The sequence below is a fragment of the Gopherus evgoodei genome, chromosome 5 (genome assembly GCF_007399415.2).
Source record: "Gopherus evgoodei ecotype Sinaloan lineage chromosome 5, rGopEvg1_v1.p, whole genome shotgun sequence".
Taxonomy (NCBI): Eukaryota; Metazoa; Chordata; order Testudines; family Testudinidae; genus Gopherus; species Gopherus evgoodei.
The window spans coordinates 86,820,994-86,838,404 of NC_044326.1; the positions used below are offsets into that span (position 1 = coordinate 86,820,994).

General features: G+C 38.4%; 1 protein-coding gene across 1 annotated transcript in view; it reads right to left on the bottom strand.

Annotated features, from left to right (window-relative positions):
* Positions 1 to 17,411, bottom strand: part of ARHGAP10 (Rho GTPase activating protein 10) — a 249,465-nt gene that overhangs the window by 98,873 nt on the left and 133,181 nt on the right. Inside the window, exons 10-13 of the mRNA XM_030564158.1 lie at positions 15,554 to 15,648; positions 8,713 to 8,794; positions 7,345 to 7,387; positions 2,579 to 2,644 (exon numbers count right to left, since the gene is read on the bottom strand). Of these exons, the coding sequence (XP_030420018.1) occupies positions 2,579 to 2,644; positions 7,345 to 7,387; positions 8,713 to 8,794; positions 15,554 to 15,648 (286 nt within the window). The remainder of the gene's footprint in view (positions 1 to 2,578; positions 2,645 to 7,344; positions 7,388 to 8,712; positions 8,795 to 15,553; positions 15,649 to 17,411) is intronic.

Genomic DNA, 17,411 nt, shown 5'->3' on the forward strand with positions numbered 1-17,411 from the left:
TGTCCTTGTTCCAGTCCTGGTCTTCCCCACCCCAAGATCCTCATCCTAGTCACACTCACCTCACCTAGCCACCACCAGTATCCACTCCTCTGGCTTCTCACCCCAGTCTCAAACACCCTGGCCAGCAGGTCCTAATCTCACCCCTCTGGACTCCATATCCCAGTCCCAGTCTCCCCTCCTCCCCCAGCTCCTCATCTGATTTCCCTTCACGGCCTCCCATCATCCCCAGCCTACAGTTACATTCTTTATCCCACTGCTTTCCAGTCCAACTCTTACCACATATGCCCTCAGCTCCTTGTCTCAGTCTTTTTGCCCAGCCAATCCCGGTGCTCCCCCTTCACACTGTTCCACATCAGATCCATCTCCACTTCCCACTGGATTCTCAGTCCCAGTCTTCTCATCCCCATCTATTTCCACCAACAGGTATAGCTCTTGTTCACTCTACATTAGAATCAGACATCCTCCTCCACCCTGTTTAGGCCCAGCAGAGGGTCACTGAGAGGACAGTAGAGACAGTCTTCCAGCTCTCACAGTTCAGGTGTCCAGACCTTGGCCCAGTACAGCCAACTATAGCCCAAAGCTGAAATTGCAGGGAAAGTCCAGCTGATCTTAGGGCTGGAGCATGCTCATTATAGATGGAATTGTTAGAGATTTTAGTAACTAAAATCTGAGAAATATCTACTCAGCACGTACGAACTGTGATTTTTCTAAGGCTTATAACTTGCCCAAATTTGGGCAGATCTTCACAGGGATGGCAAAAGACACATTCCTGACACACAAAGGACGCCCCTACCAAATTTCAAGTCCTTGCGCCAATGCATGGGGGTACTAGAGTTTTTCAAAGAAAAAGTCTAGGATTTTTTAACACAGGCAAAATAAGGTATTTTTTCCTAGCCCTGATCCCTGAAAGAGCTAAATCATTTTAACGGAAATGCTCAATAAATCAATCAATCCGTTGGCCTGAGGCACACACCTGGCATGAAAAAAATTAAAGTTTGGCAAAGTTATAAACAACTGAAAACAGAGTTTTATAAGTTCAGGCAACCCTAATAACAGGCCAGGCTACCAGCCCCGTTTCTAATAGTAACATAATTATACAACTTGTATGTAATTGTTGATAAAGTAGTTTGCTACTTCCTCACTCCTGTGGAGAAAAGCATGTGTTTTAAGACTTATTTACATTTTATCAGCATTTTTTTTTAATGATGACACACACAAATCTAAGATTTTAATTTAGATCAGTGGTTCTCAACCATTTTTGATTTGTGGAGCCCTAGATTTCAAATGGAGGTGCAGACCCATTTGGAAATCTGTTGTTTACATATATAGTTGAATTCTGTTCAGTAAGTTTTCAATCTAAGTCTTTCACAAACCCCTTAGATACAGTCCATGGACCCCCAGGGGGTCCGCGGACCACAGGCTGAGAACCACTCATCTAGATAACTAAAATAATTAAAATGATGGATTAAGCTAAGGAAATCTGACAACTATTTGAAAAACTATAAAGCCCAAAATAATGTCAATTCATATCTGGTCTAACCTGAAATTATTCGAAAACCTATCAGAGTGGATTGATGTTAAAATCCAAGTGAAAACAGTTCCTGAGATTATTCTTTGTTATTAATAGTGAAGTTCCCAGCTTCACAAAACTACTTGTATTCATCAGTTACATGGTATTCTAAGTACACAAATAGAAAACTTTGCTTAACAAGAAGGACCTTGCACTGACAGCAGATGTGACAGAACTACTGTTTTACACCACTGCATCCTGAAAGTAAGGAAAGTGGTATAACGGAAAGATACTAATCTGCTCTGTGCAACATTAGTCACTCAGCTCCAGTATGGAAAGACTAAACAACTCCAATTCCAATTGCTCTTTTCACATCAAGAAGAACAAATAGAGGGTAGTAAATTTTCCATTTTAATTTAATCTCCTCTTCAAAAGGAAAACATGAACACATATTAGTTCATTTCACTGTTCTGCCTCACTCAACATTGCTCTCTTGAAAGACAAGTCTAAACAAATGTTATAACTTTTTAAAAAGTAAAAGCTTAATTAGCAGCATATTTAGCCCCTTATAGCCTGCAGAGTGAGGAGTAGGAACGACACACATCCCTGGATGGTGTCTCAGTAACCACTGGCAAATATCTAACCTACTTTCTACAAACACTGGGATTGCATGAGGCCTGACACAAGAGTGAGGAAGAATATACCTACAGACCCTCCACTAGGGTTTCCTCAGGAGAACAGGACACATTTTCATATACACAAGAGCAGATCCCCCTTAGACCCAACAAATCCTGCATCTTGGCAGTGGGTTAGACAAAATGACCCTTACGGTCCCTTCTAATCGTATGGTTCAATGATTCTATCTGGAGCACAGCAACAGCTAAAATGGAAGGGCTGAACAGATGCTTCTTCTGCATCTGACCTCCACCTTCTCCAAGCTCTACAATGGACCAGGTGAGACTTTATATCAGATCCACACACACACACATCACTTCCACCTTGTTGCAGGCCTCAGTCATCTTTGCCCTTCCCTCATGAGCAGCAGCACTTGGCTGAGTTGATCATTACCTCGTGTTTCAATGGCACTGATGCATTTTCTCAGAATTGTGAACCCTATGTTATCCAACTGTGCACCTAAAAGGAAAAACAGTTTGAAAAGGTTTTAAGGACAATTAATAATATATTTGTCTTTTTCTCACAGATGGCATGTCTACACAAACACTATATGCAGCAAGCTGGGGTGTAAATTTACAGCATTCCAGCATGCTTCACAACAGCTCTCTGTGTGGACCTTGCTGCTATGCTCTACACATTCCCTAATGTATTTTCACCTACTTCTGTTTCAAACCACAGTACGTCAACGCACACTAGGGAACTTTTCACGTGTATCAGCAGGGACCACAGAACAGTCAGTGCGCAGCATGTTGGAATGCTGCAGAGACACACCCCTGCTTGCTGTGCAGGAAGTGTTCATGTAGACATGCCAAAAGATACAAAGATTCAAGGCCAATCTAGTGCTGCTTTCTTGGTAGAAAGTAATATCGCACCTAACCCTACAGACAGGGCTCACTCAGGCCAAACTGAGGAAAAATTCCAGGAGTAGGCACCTTTGTTACATTTTCTAGAGAATTTTTTCTTTTTTGCTCTCTTATATTTGTACAGAACCCATCCTGCAAGCACTTGCTACAAGGTGTAGTGACTTCAGGGAGTCTATTCACAGTAGTAAGTCTTTGCAGGATTGGACCCGTAATTAGACACACATGTTGGCAGGAGAAGAATGTGGTTTAAGATTATTTACTACAAAGCAAGGCAGACTAATCCTAAAAAATTCTCAGCTCATTGGAACATGTCCTGCAGGATCTTGAATATTTGAATACTTGCTATAAGCACTGTAGATTTTTGAAGGAAAACCCCAATTCTGAAAACACACCCATAAAACTAAAATGCGCACAGAGACTTTCTGATGGAAAACCCTCAACAAACAGCCAAAAAGACAATAACTGTATTTCAGATCTTGTTTAAATAATTCCATGATATTCCCTTTTAAAATAAAAAGTGAAAATCATATGATGAGAAGTCTCATGTGAACTTGTCATTTATTAAATAAAGGATATGATTGAAAAAATCAATTTTTAAGCTATACATTTTTTAAATTATTTTTGAACAATTTTTTAAAATTATCTCTCGAAGTTTGAAATATTAAAATATTTCAAACTTCGAGAGGTCATTTCAAGAAATTGGTTTATCAAAAATCATTATTTATAACTTTAGCTTTAAATATTTTGACAAACCTAAAAAATTGATCCAATGTCTCTTTTTTTAAAAGTATTATGTATAATGAATAAAATCTAAGAAAGTTAACCCAATTGGAGAAGACAGTAATTGTACAGAACACATTGCGATGCTTCTCCCCTATGGAATCATTCTATCATCCCCAACAAAATATGTCCTACACAAGCCAAAAGAATTTCCCCACCACAGATTTAGGACATGTATGTGCATTTCTTCATGGCAGCTGATGAATGGACTACCTAAAACCTAATGTATTCACAGGATAATACTCGAGGACCAACTAACTTTGTGGAACTGTCTAATCCCTTTTCTACTAAATCAAAACTCATATTCCAAATCCACATTTCACCTAAGCATCTGGTCTTCACCTTCACTGTTGGCTTGATCCTACACCATGGAAGTTTTTCCATCCACTTGAGTGGGAGCAGAATAAAGCCCAGGATTACAAAGAACACATGCATTAACCCCTGAATGCAAGGAGAATAGCTGCGTTCATTGTTGGGACGGTGTCAAATTATTATGAATTATTGTGATTGATATGAATGACTGTGGTGAACATGAGTTTGTATGGCTTGATATGTTTGAATTTGCTAGAGGATTCTGGGAGCAGGGTTCTCTTAGCATCAGACAGTTGGTATGGAAATTTATTGAGAGTGATCAGAGGCTCTATCTGTGTGTGTGTTTCAAAATGGAACTTTGAAACATATAAGCCAATGGCCAGCTCAACAAGTAAAGAAAATGCAAAAACACACAATCAGTGAGGTTGGCACAGACTGACCCAGGTCAAAATGACCCTTTAAGATGGCACCACACTAAGAGCTCAAGTGAATGATTGAGGAGAGGATAAACATCAACTGATCTTTGGTCTCTGTTTTGCAGTCCTTTCTATAATATTAATTAGAAAAACTAGTAATGAATAAGGCTGTCGATTATTTGTAGATAACTCAGGCGATTAACTCAAAAAATTTATCACGATTAATCGCAGTATTAATCACACTGTTAAACAAGATAATACTAATTAAAATTTATTAAATATTTTGGATGTTTTTCTACATTTTCATATATATCTTGTATTCTGTGTTGTAATTGAAATCAAAATTTTGATTACAAATATTTGCACTGTAAAAATGATAAACAGAAGAAATAGTATTTTTCCATTCACCTCATACAAGTACAATAGTGCAATCTCTTTGTCCTGAAAGTGCAACTTACAAATGTAGATTTTGTTTTGTTTTGTTAGGTAACTGCACTCAAAAACAAAACAATGTAAAACTTCAGAGCCTACAAGTTCTACTTCTTGTTGAGCCTATCACTAAGACAAACAAGTTTCTTTACATTTACAAGAGATAACGCTGTCCTCTTCTTATTTACAATGTCACCAGAAAGTGAGAACAGGCATTTGCATGGCACTTTTGTAGCCAGCATTGCAAGGTATTTACATGCCAGATATGCTAAACATTTGTATGCCCCTTCATGCTTCGGCCACCGTTCCAGAGGGCATGCTTCCATGCTTCCACTCAGATAAAGAAAATGAACATGTGTTAGTCTGCACTGCTTTGGATTGCTATCGAGCAGAACCCGTCATAAGCACAGACGCATGCCCCCTGGAATGGTGATTGAGGCGTGAAGAAACATATCAATATTTAGCACAACTGGCACATAAATATCTTGTGACACTGGCTACAATAGTGCCATGAGAATGTCTATCCTCACTTTCAGGTGACATTGTAAATGAAAAGCAGGCAGCATGTCTATCCTCACTTTCAGGTGACATTGTAAATGAAAAGCAGGCAGCATTATCTCCTGCAAATATAAACAAACTTATTTGTCTGAGCGATTGGCTGAACAAGAAGTAGGACTGACTGGACTTGTAGGCTCTAAAATTTTACATTGTTTTATTTTTGAATGCTTTTTTTTGTACATAATTCTATATTTGTAAGTTCAATTTTCAGGATAAAGAGACTGCACTACAGTACTTGTATGAGGTGAATTGAAAAATACTATTTCTTTTGTCTTTTTATAGTGCAAACACTTGTAATCAAAAATAAATATAAAGTGAGCACTATACACTTTGTCAAGTGTCAGAGGGGTAGCCGTGTTAGTCTGGATCTGTGAAAAGTTACAAAGAGCCCTGTAGCAGCTTATAGACTAACAGAAGTATTGGAGCATAAGCTTTCATGGATGAATACCCAATTCGTCAAACGCATGACACTGTACACTTTGTATTCTGTGTTGTAATTGAAATCAATATATTTGAAAATGTAGAAAACATCCAAAAATATTTAAATAAATGGTGTTCTATTATCATTGAACAGTGTGATTAATCATGATTACTTTTTTTAATTACTTGACAGCCCTAGTAATGAAATGCACACAGGGCATATTTCTGGGACATGTAACTCCTCTGAGAACAAGAGGTATAAATGCTAAGAAGAGTTCGTTAGTTCACCAGTTAACATCTGAAGAGGCCTGTGATGCTGTAAGACAGAAGGCCTCAGAGTAGCCAACAACCTGCTCCGAGGGACTTTTGTAGGACTTTTGAACCAGAGGGTCTCGGGGTAACCAAGACCCTTCTTCGGGAGACATTTGACAGAACAAGTAACTGAGGAGAGGAGAGGAGAGGAACTGAGTCTCCATTTAGGACTGGTAGCTATACCTGCTTTGTTTGCCAATCAAGATACTGTGTAAGGCCAACATAGTTACTGTGGGTTTACGATTGGGGAATTGAGGCTTATTAGGAAGATGTATTATATAACCTTTTACTGCTTGTGTAATTCTTTCTCCAATAAACTGCTGTGCATTGAGCAAACTGAATCCGAATTTTCACTGGTACTTGTAATAATCTGCCCAGCTGTGGGCCATTAAATATCCTTTTCAACATTCATCATTACTTTATTTTATATATATATATATATATATAATGCCAGGTTATGGTTCAGATTTCGAGGATACACAAGTTTTGATTCTCACTGCTAGATTAACTCACTACTCTTGCAGATCTGCAATATTTTATACTACTATATAAGAAGTTAGCCTTTATGCTCTTTTTATATATGTGTGCAATGTGACTAAGTTATTGTTTCCAATGCCATAACATTGAACCTTCTGACTTCCATAAAAATATAATCTCAATCAGTAAAGTTTTGTTATGTTTAGAAGTAAGTTGTACCTTTAAGGCACTAATAGTATGAAATGAGTTGACATGAACAATGGGACAGTTTTTCTCAAAGCAGGCATGAATTTAGACCTCAACACTACATATATGTATGCCTGTGCTTAATTTTACTCCTGTGAGAAGAACTATTAACTTCTGTGGGACAACTTATGTTAGTCAAGTTAAACATATGCATACTAGTTTTCAGAATCAGAGCCTAAGCGATTAAAATTGAGGTTTTTTTAAAAGTGTGTAATCCCTTGTAAAACATTTTTATCTATGCATTTCAGAATTAAAATGTTAAATATTTAATTGATATTTATTTATTAAAATGTTAACATATTTAGTAAAATAAACATTAGTTTTAATAGTAGCTCCAGGTACTTACTTCCCTCCCGTCTTGTGTTGGCTCTATACAAATTGATGAACAGCTAATAGAAAAATAAAAAATGTAAGCACCCTGCAGTAAAAAAGTTCATAAGGACAGAATCAAGATGCTTCCTGCTTAATGCCAAGTAGGCACAACTGCAACACTTGACTGCTAACAAATACTGGGCCTCATTAGCCTAGAGGGGCTCAAATAACAATTTCCAGCCCATGGGGAATTCAGATATTTGACATTTGTGTTTGTTCCAAAGAGCATGAAGAGTCAAACCATCTAAACTTTTTGTGGAACACCACATTTCATTTTCGGTTAGAACAACATTAAACTACAACCACTTAAGCTGCAACAGAGCCTTACAAGAGTTGAAGTTAAGGTGCTCCACACCTCCATTTTTCTCTACAGCAGATTCCCTGGCTGCCTGCTGTAAATTCATTAAAGATGTAATCAGGCCGGGAAGCTCATCCTAGAGAGGACACTGAAGGCATGGGGTACTTGTATTACATCTCCCAAATGGCACCATGGCAGCTGAGGTAGATGCAAATTTTAATGTCAACCCAAACAAACAACATTTTTCAATTAGATTTTCCAGAACTATTGGCAACTCAACATTATATATATTTAACTGCTGAATTCTGCTGGGTAAATCAAGTCCTGGTGAATTATAACCAGAACATATTCAAGGCTTTAAAAAGTTTTTGCTATGATGCTTACAAAAAAGGGGTAAAGAAAAGAATTTTTAAATTCACAGGAACTATCTGTTGTGACACAGAAATAATAATACCTACTATCAAGTCCCACTGTCCTTGGCTTACAAAACCTAAACCCTAGCTCTGAATACTCAAGGATAACAACACGAATAATCCAGTGCTGTATCCTAACTCTCCAACTCCATTCCATTTCTAAAGTATTTTGATATGAACCAAAAACAGGACAACTACTCAGTCATGAACAGATTAAAAAATAAAATCATTTTCAAGTAAGACTTATTATTTTCCAGTGTACAGTACATTTTTAAGCTTATAGAAATATTGTCACGACTGCTCATGCAAGTCTATTTGAATAGAATAAACTGTTATCAGCAAAAGTGATTAAGTCTGCACTAGCCATTACCTAGAATAGTGACATCATCATTGTAATGGAATCTATTTATAAAATCAATTTTTGTTGTTACAAAAATGAAACACCACAGCTTCACCACAATCTTTACAGATCTCTATCCTGTGCTACTGTTTTATTTCATGGATATTCTCTTTCAGCAAATCTATCATTTTGCAGAACAATGTAAACCTGGTATACAAGGACTGCAGAAAACATGATCATCATTACACTATAGCTGTATGTGAAAAAATAATCCATATATTATATTCTTACAGCTTCTTTTCCATCCAAGATTTCCATCCACAGCTTCCTGTCCTCCTCAGAAAATGCCTGCATGGTCACAGGAGTAACAGATCTACAGGAAAACCAATAAAGGAAAATAACTACATATGTCTTTTTATAAGCCAATCCATAGAATATCAATTTTATCTCTTTTTGAATGCCACATCCCATCACCATCACAAAATTCACTGTCCAATAACTTTTTTTTTTTTTTGGCTATATTACAGAACATTGTTCACTCTTGAAATTGATGTACAGTAACTCGTCATTTAACGTCGTCCCACTTAACGTTGTTTCAATGTTACGTCCCTGCTCAATTAGGGAACATGCTCATTTAAAGCTGTGCGATGCTCCCTTATAACATCGTTTGGCTGCCTGCCTGTAAGATTCTGCAGAACAGCAGCGACTTTACAAGGGAGCATCACACAAGTTCTGCTTCTCCACCTCCTCCTCGTCCCTCCAGTGCTTTCCCCACTGCCAAACAGCGCTTAGGACTTTCTGGGAGGGAGGGGCAGGAGTGGAGACGTGAGGCTTCCCTGCTCCTCCTCCTTCCTCCCAGCACTTCGCTCTTAGGACTTTCTGGGATGGAGGGGCAGGAGTGGGGAAGTGCTGCGTCTCCGCTCCTCCCTCTCCCTCCCAGGAAGTTCTTAGCGCTGCCAAACAGCTTGGGGGGGGGGGAATGTGGTGTGCTCCGGAGAGGAGGTGGAGTGAGGGTGGGAAGAGGTGGGCCTGGAGTGGAGCGGGGACAGGAAGAAGTGGGCCTGGAGCATTCCCAGCAAAGTCCGAGCTTGTTCTTCTCCGGGGAAGCTGCCACTGCGGCTGCTAAGGTGTTTTCTAGCATCCTTGCCTGCAGCGGGCTGTACCTGTGTGGGGTAAGCCAGGGGCACTTCCCAACCACAGTACAGTACTGTACAGTATATTATGCCTTTTGCCTGCCCCCCAAAAAATTTTCTTGGAACCAAACCCCCCACATTTACATTAAATCTTATGGGACAATTGGATTTGTTCAGCATTTTGCAGGAACATAACTACAACGTTAAGTGAGGAGTTACTGTATTGACAAATCAACTGTATCCCCAAAGTGAACAGATATTCTGCAAATTAGGCAGCCAGAAAAAAAAATAACAATCCACTATACACTACTTATTTAAAGTAGAAGCTTCTTAATTTCACCAAGAGCTGAGAATTACTGAATTTTGTGAATTATAAGATCTACAAGATATAGAAGATCAGGGCCATTGTACAAAAAAATTACTTTGTTAATTGATTTGAAATGTAGAGTTCAGTTTTAATTATTTGTGCCAATACTCTATAGTATTCTAGTAAATATTCTATAGTGCATTTTATAAAGAGTAATTAAGTCTTAATATAATACCTCATTACAAAATTCAGCTATTAAAATTTTCCTAGCAAGTGAAGAAAGTTTCAGTTTTGGGATGTAGAGATTAGTAAATGGAGATTAGTTTAAATGTAACATTTTTTTTTTAAATAGAGTATGAGGGAACTTTTAAAAATGAATAATTGTGAAGCCTAGTTAAAAAAAAACAAGTGCAAGGGAAGTTGACAGCTGCAATGAAGCAGGAATGGTGATGCCAGTAATTATTTTCCTGCCAATCAAAAAAAGTGTATCACATTCACCCTGCCACTGAATACCATATTTATAAATATGATATGCCTCAATCCTTTTCATGTCTGCTTTCCAATTACTGAACTATGTTTTGGTTTTCCAAATTAATTTCAGCATAGCACTGAGCAGATAGGAATTATGGTGCCCTGCTCCCTTGCTCAGTGCATCCCTTTGGATTACACATCAGGACATAATACCCATACAATCCAGGGATTCAAGATACCGTAGTAAATGGAAGCTCCCTGCCTCAGATTTTTTTTTTTAATTGTCCTTCCTCTGAGCCAATGCTGTCCTCAGGGGAGCCAATTATAATTATGGAAATGAACTGCAAATGGCATAAACATTTCTCTTTAGATGATATTCTATGATTCTATTAAAGTGAGGGTACTATCATTGCACATACAAGAGGTATCCTACTCTCCTGAAAAACAATGCTTCCCCCAGCAGGTATAAAAATAAACCATAAAAAAAAAGTCTTCTGCAGAACTTTATTAAATGTGTGCATCTTATATCCTTTATGGCTAAATGTAAGCAAATACATATATGAATAGAAGTAGTAAGATTGGGGCGGAGGGAGAGAGGGGTAAGGCAGACTTCCCAGGCCAAACAGGCTTTTCAAGGCTTGAGTATTTAATATTTATTAGTTTCAACCATGCTACATGTACAAAACTGAATAATTCTGCAAGGAAAAAAAAGCAGGGATATGGCTGAACTAGCAAAAGGACCACATTATATTTCAATGTCTTCTCTTATCTCCTTTTTTTAGTGAAAGTCAAAACCCAATATATCGCTTTTACATTATGAAAATGCTCCTCTTCTTCACTGGAATTATAAAAGTGAAGTGAAAGCGCTAAAACTGATTCTCTCTCTCTCTCAGCAGCATATCATGAGAATCATCCAAGTTCTGTATTGGTACAAAGCTAGTCTAGGAGAGATATTTATTCCTTCTCTTCCTCCAAAAAGGTTGTCTACATTTAAGGTTTCATTTCTTAAAATTTGCCAGTATTATCACCACCTGTTAAACTACTGGAATGTTAGTGCAGTCAGGGAACCTAGCCCACTCTAGAACTTCTGCCATTGCTACTTCTGGTGGAACCAAATCAACTGGTAACAATGCAGGAAACTTTCTGGTGGAACCATATCAACTAGTAACAATGCAAGGAAAAAATCTCTTGGGCAGGCAAGGTCTATTGCATCATCAGGGAATAAACTACAGTGATGAAAAGCCTCTTATCAGGATGAACAAGTGTACAGTGGGCTAGACATTTACGGAGAAGTGCAGGTATCACTGCAAAGTCAAAAAAGCATACATGCTGCAGACACAGAAACAGTATGAAATAAGGAAATTTGTACTATCTGTTCACTGATATTAAAAATGTTAAATACTCAAATTACTCACATCTTCCACTGTCACTGTAACGACAAGTACATTAATGTTTAACTATTTCTCAAAAAATTCGAGTACTTCAAAACATTAAATAGATTCCCATAGCACAGACCCATTCTTATGTTGTACATATTTGAGAGTAGAAAAGCATCAAACGTGACACGAGACATTAAATCAGAAGAATTGGTATCTATTTGTTGTTAGCTTGAGGCAAGTTTTGGATCCCATAAAATCTACAGCTTGGATTCTAAGTAAGGGTAAAGGACAATCACAGCTTCTGTTTAAAAAAATGAGAGTTAGTTTCTTGCTAAGAGAGCTTTAAAAACAAACAGATGTCAATTTATTGCTAAACCTGAGATTCTTTCCTAGAAATTATTGGTCACTCCCTGTATCCGAGCCATGGGGACACACAAAACCCATGACCAATGGTTAGTCTTTTGATTAGTTTTGTGGGGAGATCTCTGAGCAATACACGGCAGTGCTGTCCAAACTGCTATTAATGAAGCTAGGGCAGCTGCTAAGCCCATACGACAGCTGAGACAGTGCCTCTACTGAGCAGCCAGCACAGCCTCTATCCACAAGGGGAACATAAGAACGGCCATACTGGATCAGAGCAAAGGTCCATCTAGCCCAGTATCCTGTCTTCCGACAGCGGCCACTGCCAGGTGTCCCAGAGGGAATGAACAGAAGAGGTAATCATCAAGTGATCCATCCAACCCCGTCACTCATTCCCAGTTTCTAACAAACAGAGGTTAGAGAAACCATCCCTGTCCATCCTGGCTAATAGTCATTGATGGACCGATCCTCCACGAACTTATCTAGTTTTGTTTTGTTTTTAAATCCGGTTATAGACTTGGCCTTCACAACATTCACTGGCAAGGAGTTCCACAGGTTGACTGTGCGTTGTGTGAAGAATACTTTATTTTGTTTGTTTTAAACCTGCTGCCTATTAATTACATTTGCTGACCCCTAGTTCCTATGTTCTGAGAAGGAGTAAATAACACTTCTTTATTTACTTACTCCACATCAGTCATGACTTTGTAGACCTCTATCATATCCCCCCTTAGTCGTCTCTTTTCCAAGCTGAAAAGTCCCACTCTTATTAATCTTTCCTCATATGGCATATTCATATTCCATATTCCATAGCCCTAATCATTTTTGTTGCCCTTTTCTGAACCTTTTCCAATTCCAACATAACTTTTCGAGATGGCGCGACCATATCTCCACGCAGCATTCAAGACGTGGGCATACCATGGATTTACATAGAAGCAATATGATATTTTCTGTCTTATTATTTATCCCTTTCTTAATGATTCCCAACATTCTGTTCACTTTTTTTTCACTGCATCTGCACACTGAGTGGATGTTTTCAGAGAACTATCCACAATGACTCCAAGATCTTTCTTGAGTGGTAACAGCCAATTTAGACCCCATCATTTTGTATGTATAGTTGGGATAATGTTTTCTAATGTGCATTATTTTACATTTATCAACACTGAATTTCATTTGTCATTTTGTTGCCCAGTTACCTAGTTTTGAGAGAACCTTTGTAGCTCTTTGCAGTCTGCCTGGAACATAACTAGGGTGACCAGACAGCAAGTGTGAAAAATCTGGACAAGGAGTGGGGGGTAATTGGCGCCTATATAAGAAAAAGTCCCAAATATCAGGACTGTCCCTATAAAATAGTTAAATCTAGGGTGACCAGATGTCCCTATCACCCTTAACCATCTCGAGTAGTTTTGTATCATCTGCAAATTTTGCCATCTCACTGTTTACTACTTTTTCCAGATCATTTATGAATATGCTGAAAATCAATGGTCCCAGTACAGACCCCTGAGGGACACCACTATTTACCTCCATTTTGAAAACTGACCATATATTCCTATCCTTTGTTTTCTATCTTTTAGAAAGTTACAACTCAATATCACAACAGGCAGCCTTGTCTACTGATCACAGTGAACATGAATTGGTTCAATTTTGCAGGGGGAAGATGGGCATGAAAAATTGTTTTACAGTATCAACCAAACATTCTCCATTCCAGCTCAGTGGCAATAAGCACGAGACTGAAGAATTTGAAGAATTAAGTTTACACACCATGTGCCAGGTTAGAACGGCATTAATTGGCAAGCTCAGGGAGTAACTTGGATGGGCTGGAAAGCAAGAGCCACAAAAGGACGAAGTCAGAAAAATGTTCGAGAAATATCACAGAAAGTGACAGATTACTCTGTGCATAAGGTCACAAAGAGTGTTACATCATCAGAAGACTTGCCAGAGTAATGGGGAATGGCAAAAAGCAAAGTAACATTTAAAAAAATAATCCAGCTCTCATTTTGAAACATTTTTCTAGAATCTGTGGATTTCTCCACACTCATGGAAGTGAACAGAGAGTTAGGAGTAAAAACTGTAGCTTTCCTGATGCCTGGTAGGCTACTATAAACCTGTTCCACCCTGGCATAGGGCTTAATAAAGATGACAATTTGCATGTGTCAGAGACAGACAGATGCAGATTCCACATTAACCACTAAATCACGCATAGAGACCCCTGAAAATCTTATCCACAGACCATTTTTGTGGATTGGATACAGATACAAATTTTGTATCTGGGCAGGGCTCTAATCATGCTGAGTAATGGGGTGTTACAGACACAAGGCACACTGGGAAGAGTCTCTACCCCAGGATATCCAATGATGCATCAGTGTAAAGGAGTTTGGATTATATTTGACCATCTCATCTATAATCCGACCTCCAATATGCAGTTTAAATTAAGTATTTTGGAGCCTGAAACCCGTAATTGGGAATTGATGAGACTCTCCTACATTCCAAGTAGCATTTCGTACTAGACCTACTCCAGTCCAGTGCAGAGAGAGAAAACTGTTTAACTAATGGAATACATCTTGGTCAAAGAAGTATTTTTATTCACAATGCCCTTCTAAACTGGATTCTCCGACCCTGTCACTGAATGAAAACCAGTTAAGGTGCAAAACATAAAATTTGACATATTTTAAAATATTAGATTTCTCTGATAGGCAAAATGAGTACATGGTTTCCTGAGTTTGAGATAAACCAGTAGAACACAAATGGAGTCACACAAGAGAGATGGTTGCACCATTATATGGGATGTATCATGCCCTATAATGAAAAATTTGAACAGTAGAACTCAGCGTTATGAACACATCGGGAATGGAGGATGTTTGTAACTCTGAACAAAACATTATGGCTGTTCTTTCAAAAGTATACAACTTAACACTGACTTAATAGTTTTAAAACTTAATTATGAAGAAGAAAAATGCGGCTTTTATACGTCTTAATTTAAATGAAACAAGCACAGAAACAATTTCCTTACCTTGTCAAATCTTTTTAAATTTTCCCTTTTTTAATATTTTATGATTAACACAGTATTGTACTGTTTGCTTTTTTCTTTTCTTATTTGGGAGTGGGAGGAGGAGAGGAGCCCTCTGCTGCTGCCTGATTGTGTATTTCTGGTTCCAAATGAGGTGTGTGGTTGACCAGTCAGTTCGTAACTCTGATGTTTGTGACTCTGAGATGCTACTGTATGTTACTTTTATATTGCCTTTGTATGCCATAATAAGGATAAATTGCCTGGTTCTAACTTAGCCAAAATGCAGCTTTGTAATATGCCTTTCATTTCAGTGACCAGCATACAACAAACCACAAGAAACTGTAATTCTCCATGGGGTTCTTCCCTCTAACATTGAGTCACAGAGAACCCTGTGCATCTGAGATCCTCGCAGTGAGAGGTAGAATATTATTACTAACATTTACCCTGATGCTTTCTTTAGTATATTTTACCAGCTTACCTGTCTGCAGCTTCTATGTCAAAACAGAAACGCCTGTCTATAGTATCCACATTTCTTTTGGTACAGCATGTAAGCAGGAAAACGTTCCCATCACCCTATAAAGGAGAGGGTTTTATTATATGCTTTATGTAATAACAAAACTTAAATCCAAAGCTTCTGTAAGCCATGTGATGCAACCTGAATACAGTAAACCTATATTAAAGCAAAAGCTGGATTGAAACTGACACGTGCAATGGAATTCAGTTATGGCTGCTATTCAGGTCTTTAAAATCTAAATGTGTTACTGCAGAAGTCTCAATAAACAAGGCTATTTTATACATCTTATACATCTGCAGCAATAGTGTGTCTTTTATTTGAAATTTGGCAGCTTAAATGAATAAGAACATTGTAATAAAAAAAATCAGAACTTTACACCCATTGCAACATCAATGCAAAAATATTGTAAGAGAGACTTTCACTGCAATATTTTTCCCCAGACATAATAATATTCCAAATTCCACTTTAAAGGGCTACAATAAAAGTAGTTAGAACAAAAAAGGGACTTACAGTACCACGAAATTTGACTTTTATAGCATGTGTTATCTTCAAAACCTACCATGTGTTCATAGCACATTTGCAAACTCATCCTTATAGGATCCAAAAATCAAATACACGAAATAAACTGTGACTGAATTTCAATAAACTGCTGTATGACTCACTCTCCTGTATCAGAACCTGCAGCCATTAGTTTTGTGTGGTGGACAGTACATTATGCATTTTAATTAATTTTAACATTTCCAGATGCATGAAGCCTTGGTTTGAAATAATAAATTATACTGTGGAGTTCAAGAAGGGGAAATCTTTAAAAAAGGACAAATGCCAGCCAGAACAAGAAGTTACATTTTTTGGCTTAGCTGCCTTGCTGGTGTCTCTTTAGAAACTTTTTAGTGCATGATTTCATATTTCATTTGGTTAAACTAAAATGGTCTATATTACAGTCACAATAAGTTAGAGTGTAAATTTACAAAAGTGTCTACATGACTTAGGAGCCTAAGTGCTATAGACTTCCAATGGCATTTATACTCAGAAGTCATTTATCAGAGGGTAGCCGTGTTAGTCTGGATCTGTAAAAGCAGCAAAGAATCCTGTGGCACCTTATAGACTAACAGACGTTTTGGAGCATGAGCTTTCGTGGGTGAATACCCACTTCCTCAGATGCATGTAATGGAAATATCCAGGGGCAGGTATATATATGTGTGCTAGCAAGCAAGCTAGAGATAACGAGGTCAGTTCAATCAGGGAGGATGAGGCCCTGTTCTAGCAGTTGAGGTGTGAAAACCAAGAGAGGAGAAACTGGTTCTGTAATTGGCAAGCCATTCACAGTCTTTGTTCAATCCTGAGCTGATGGTGTCAAATTTGCAGATGAACTGAAGCTCAGCAGTTTCTCTTTGAAGTCTGGTCCTGAAGTTTTTTTGCTGCAGGATGGCCACCTTAAGGTCTGCTATAGTGTGGCCAGGGAGGTTGAAGTGCTCTCCTACAGGTTTTTGTATATTGCCATTCCTAATGTCTGATTTGTGTCCATTTATCCTTTTCCGTAGAGACTGTCCAGTTTGGCCGATGTACATAGCAGAGGGGCACTGCTGGCATATGATGGCGTATATTACATTGGTGGATGTGCAGGTGAATGAACCAGTGATGGTGTGGCTGATCTGGTTAGGTCCTGTGATGGTGTCGCTGGTGTAGATATGTGGGCAGAGTTGGCATCGAGGTTTGTTGCATGGATTGGTTCCTGAGCTAGAGTTATTATGGTGTGGTGTGCAGTTACTGGTGAGAATATGTTTCAGGTTGGCAGGTTGTCTGTGGGCAAGGATTGGCCTGC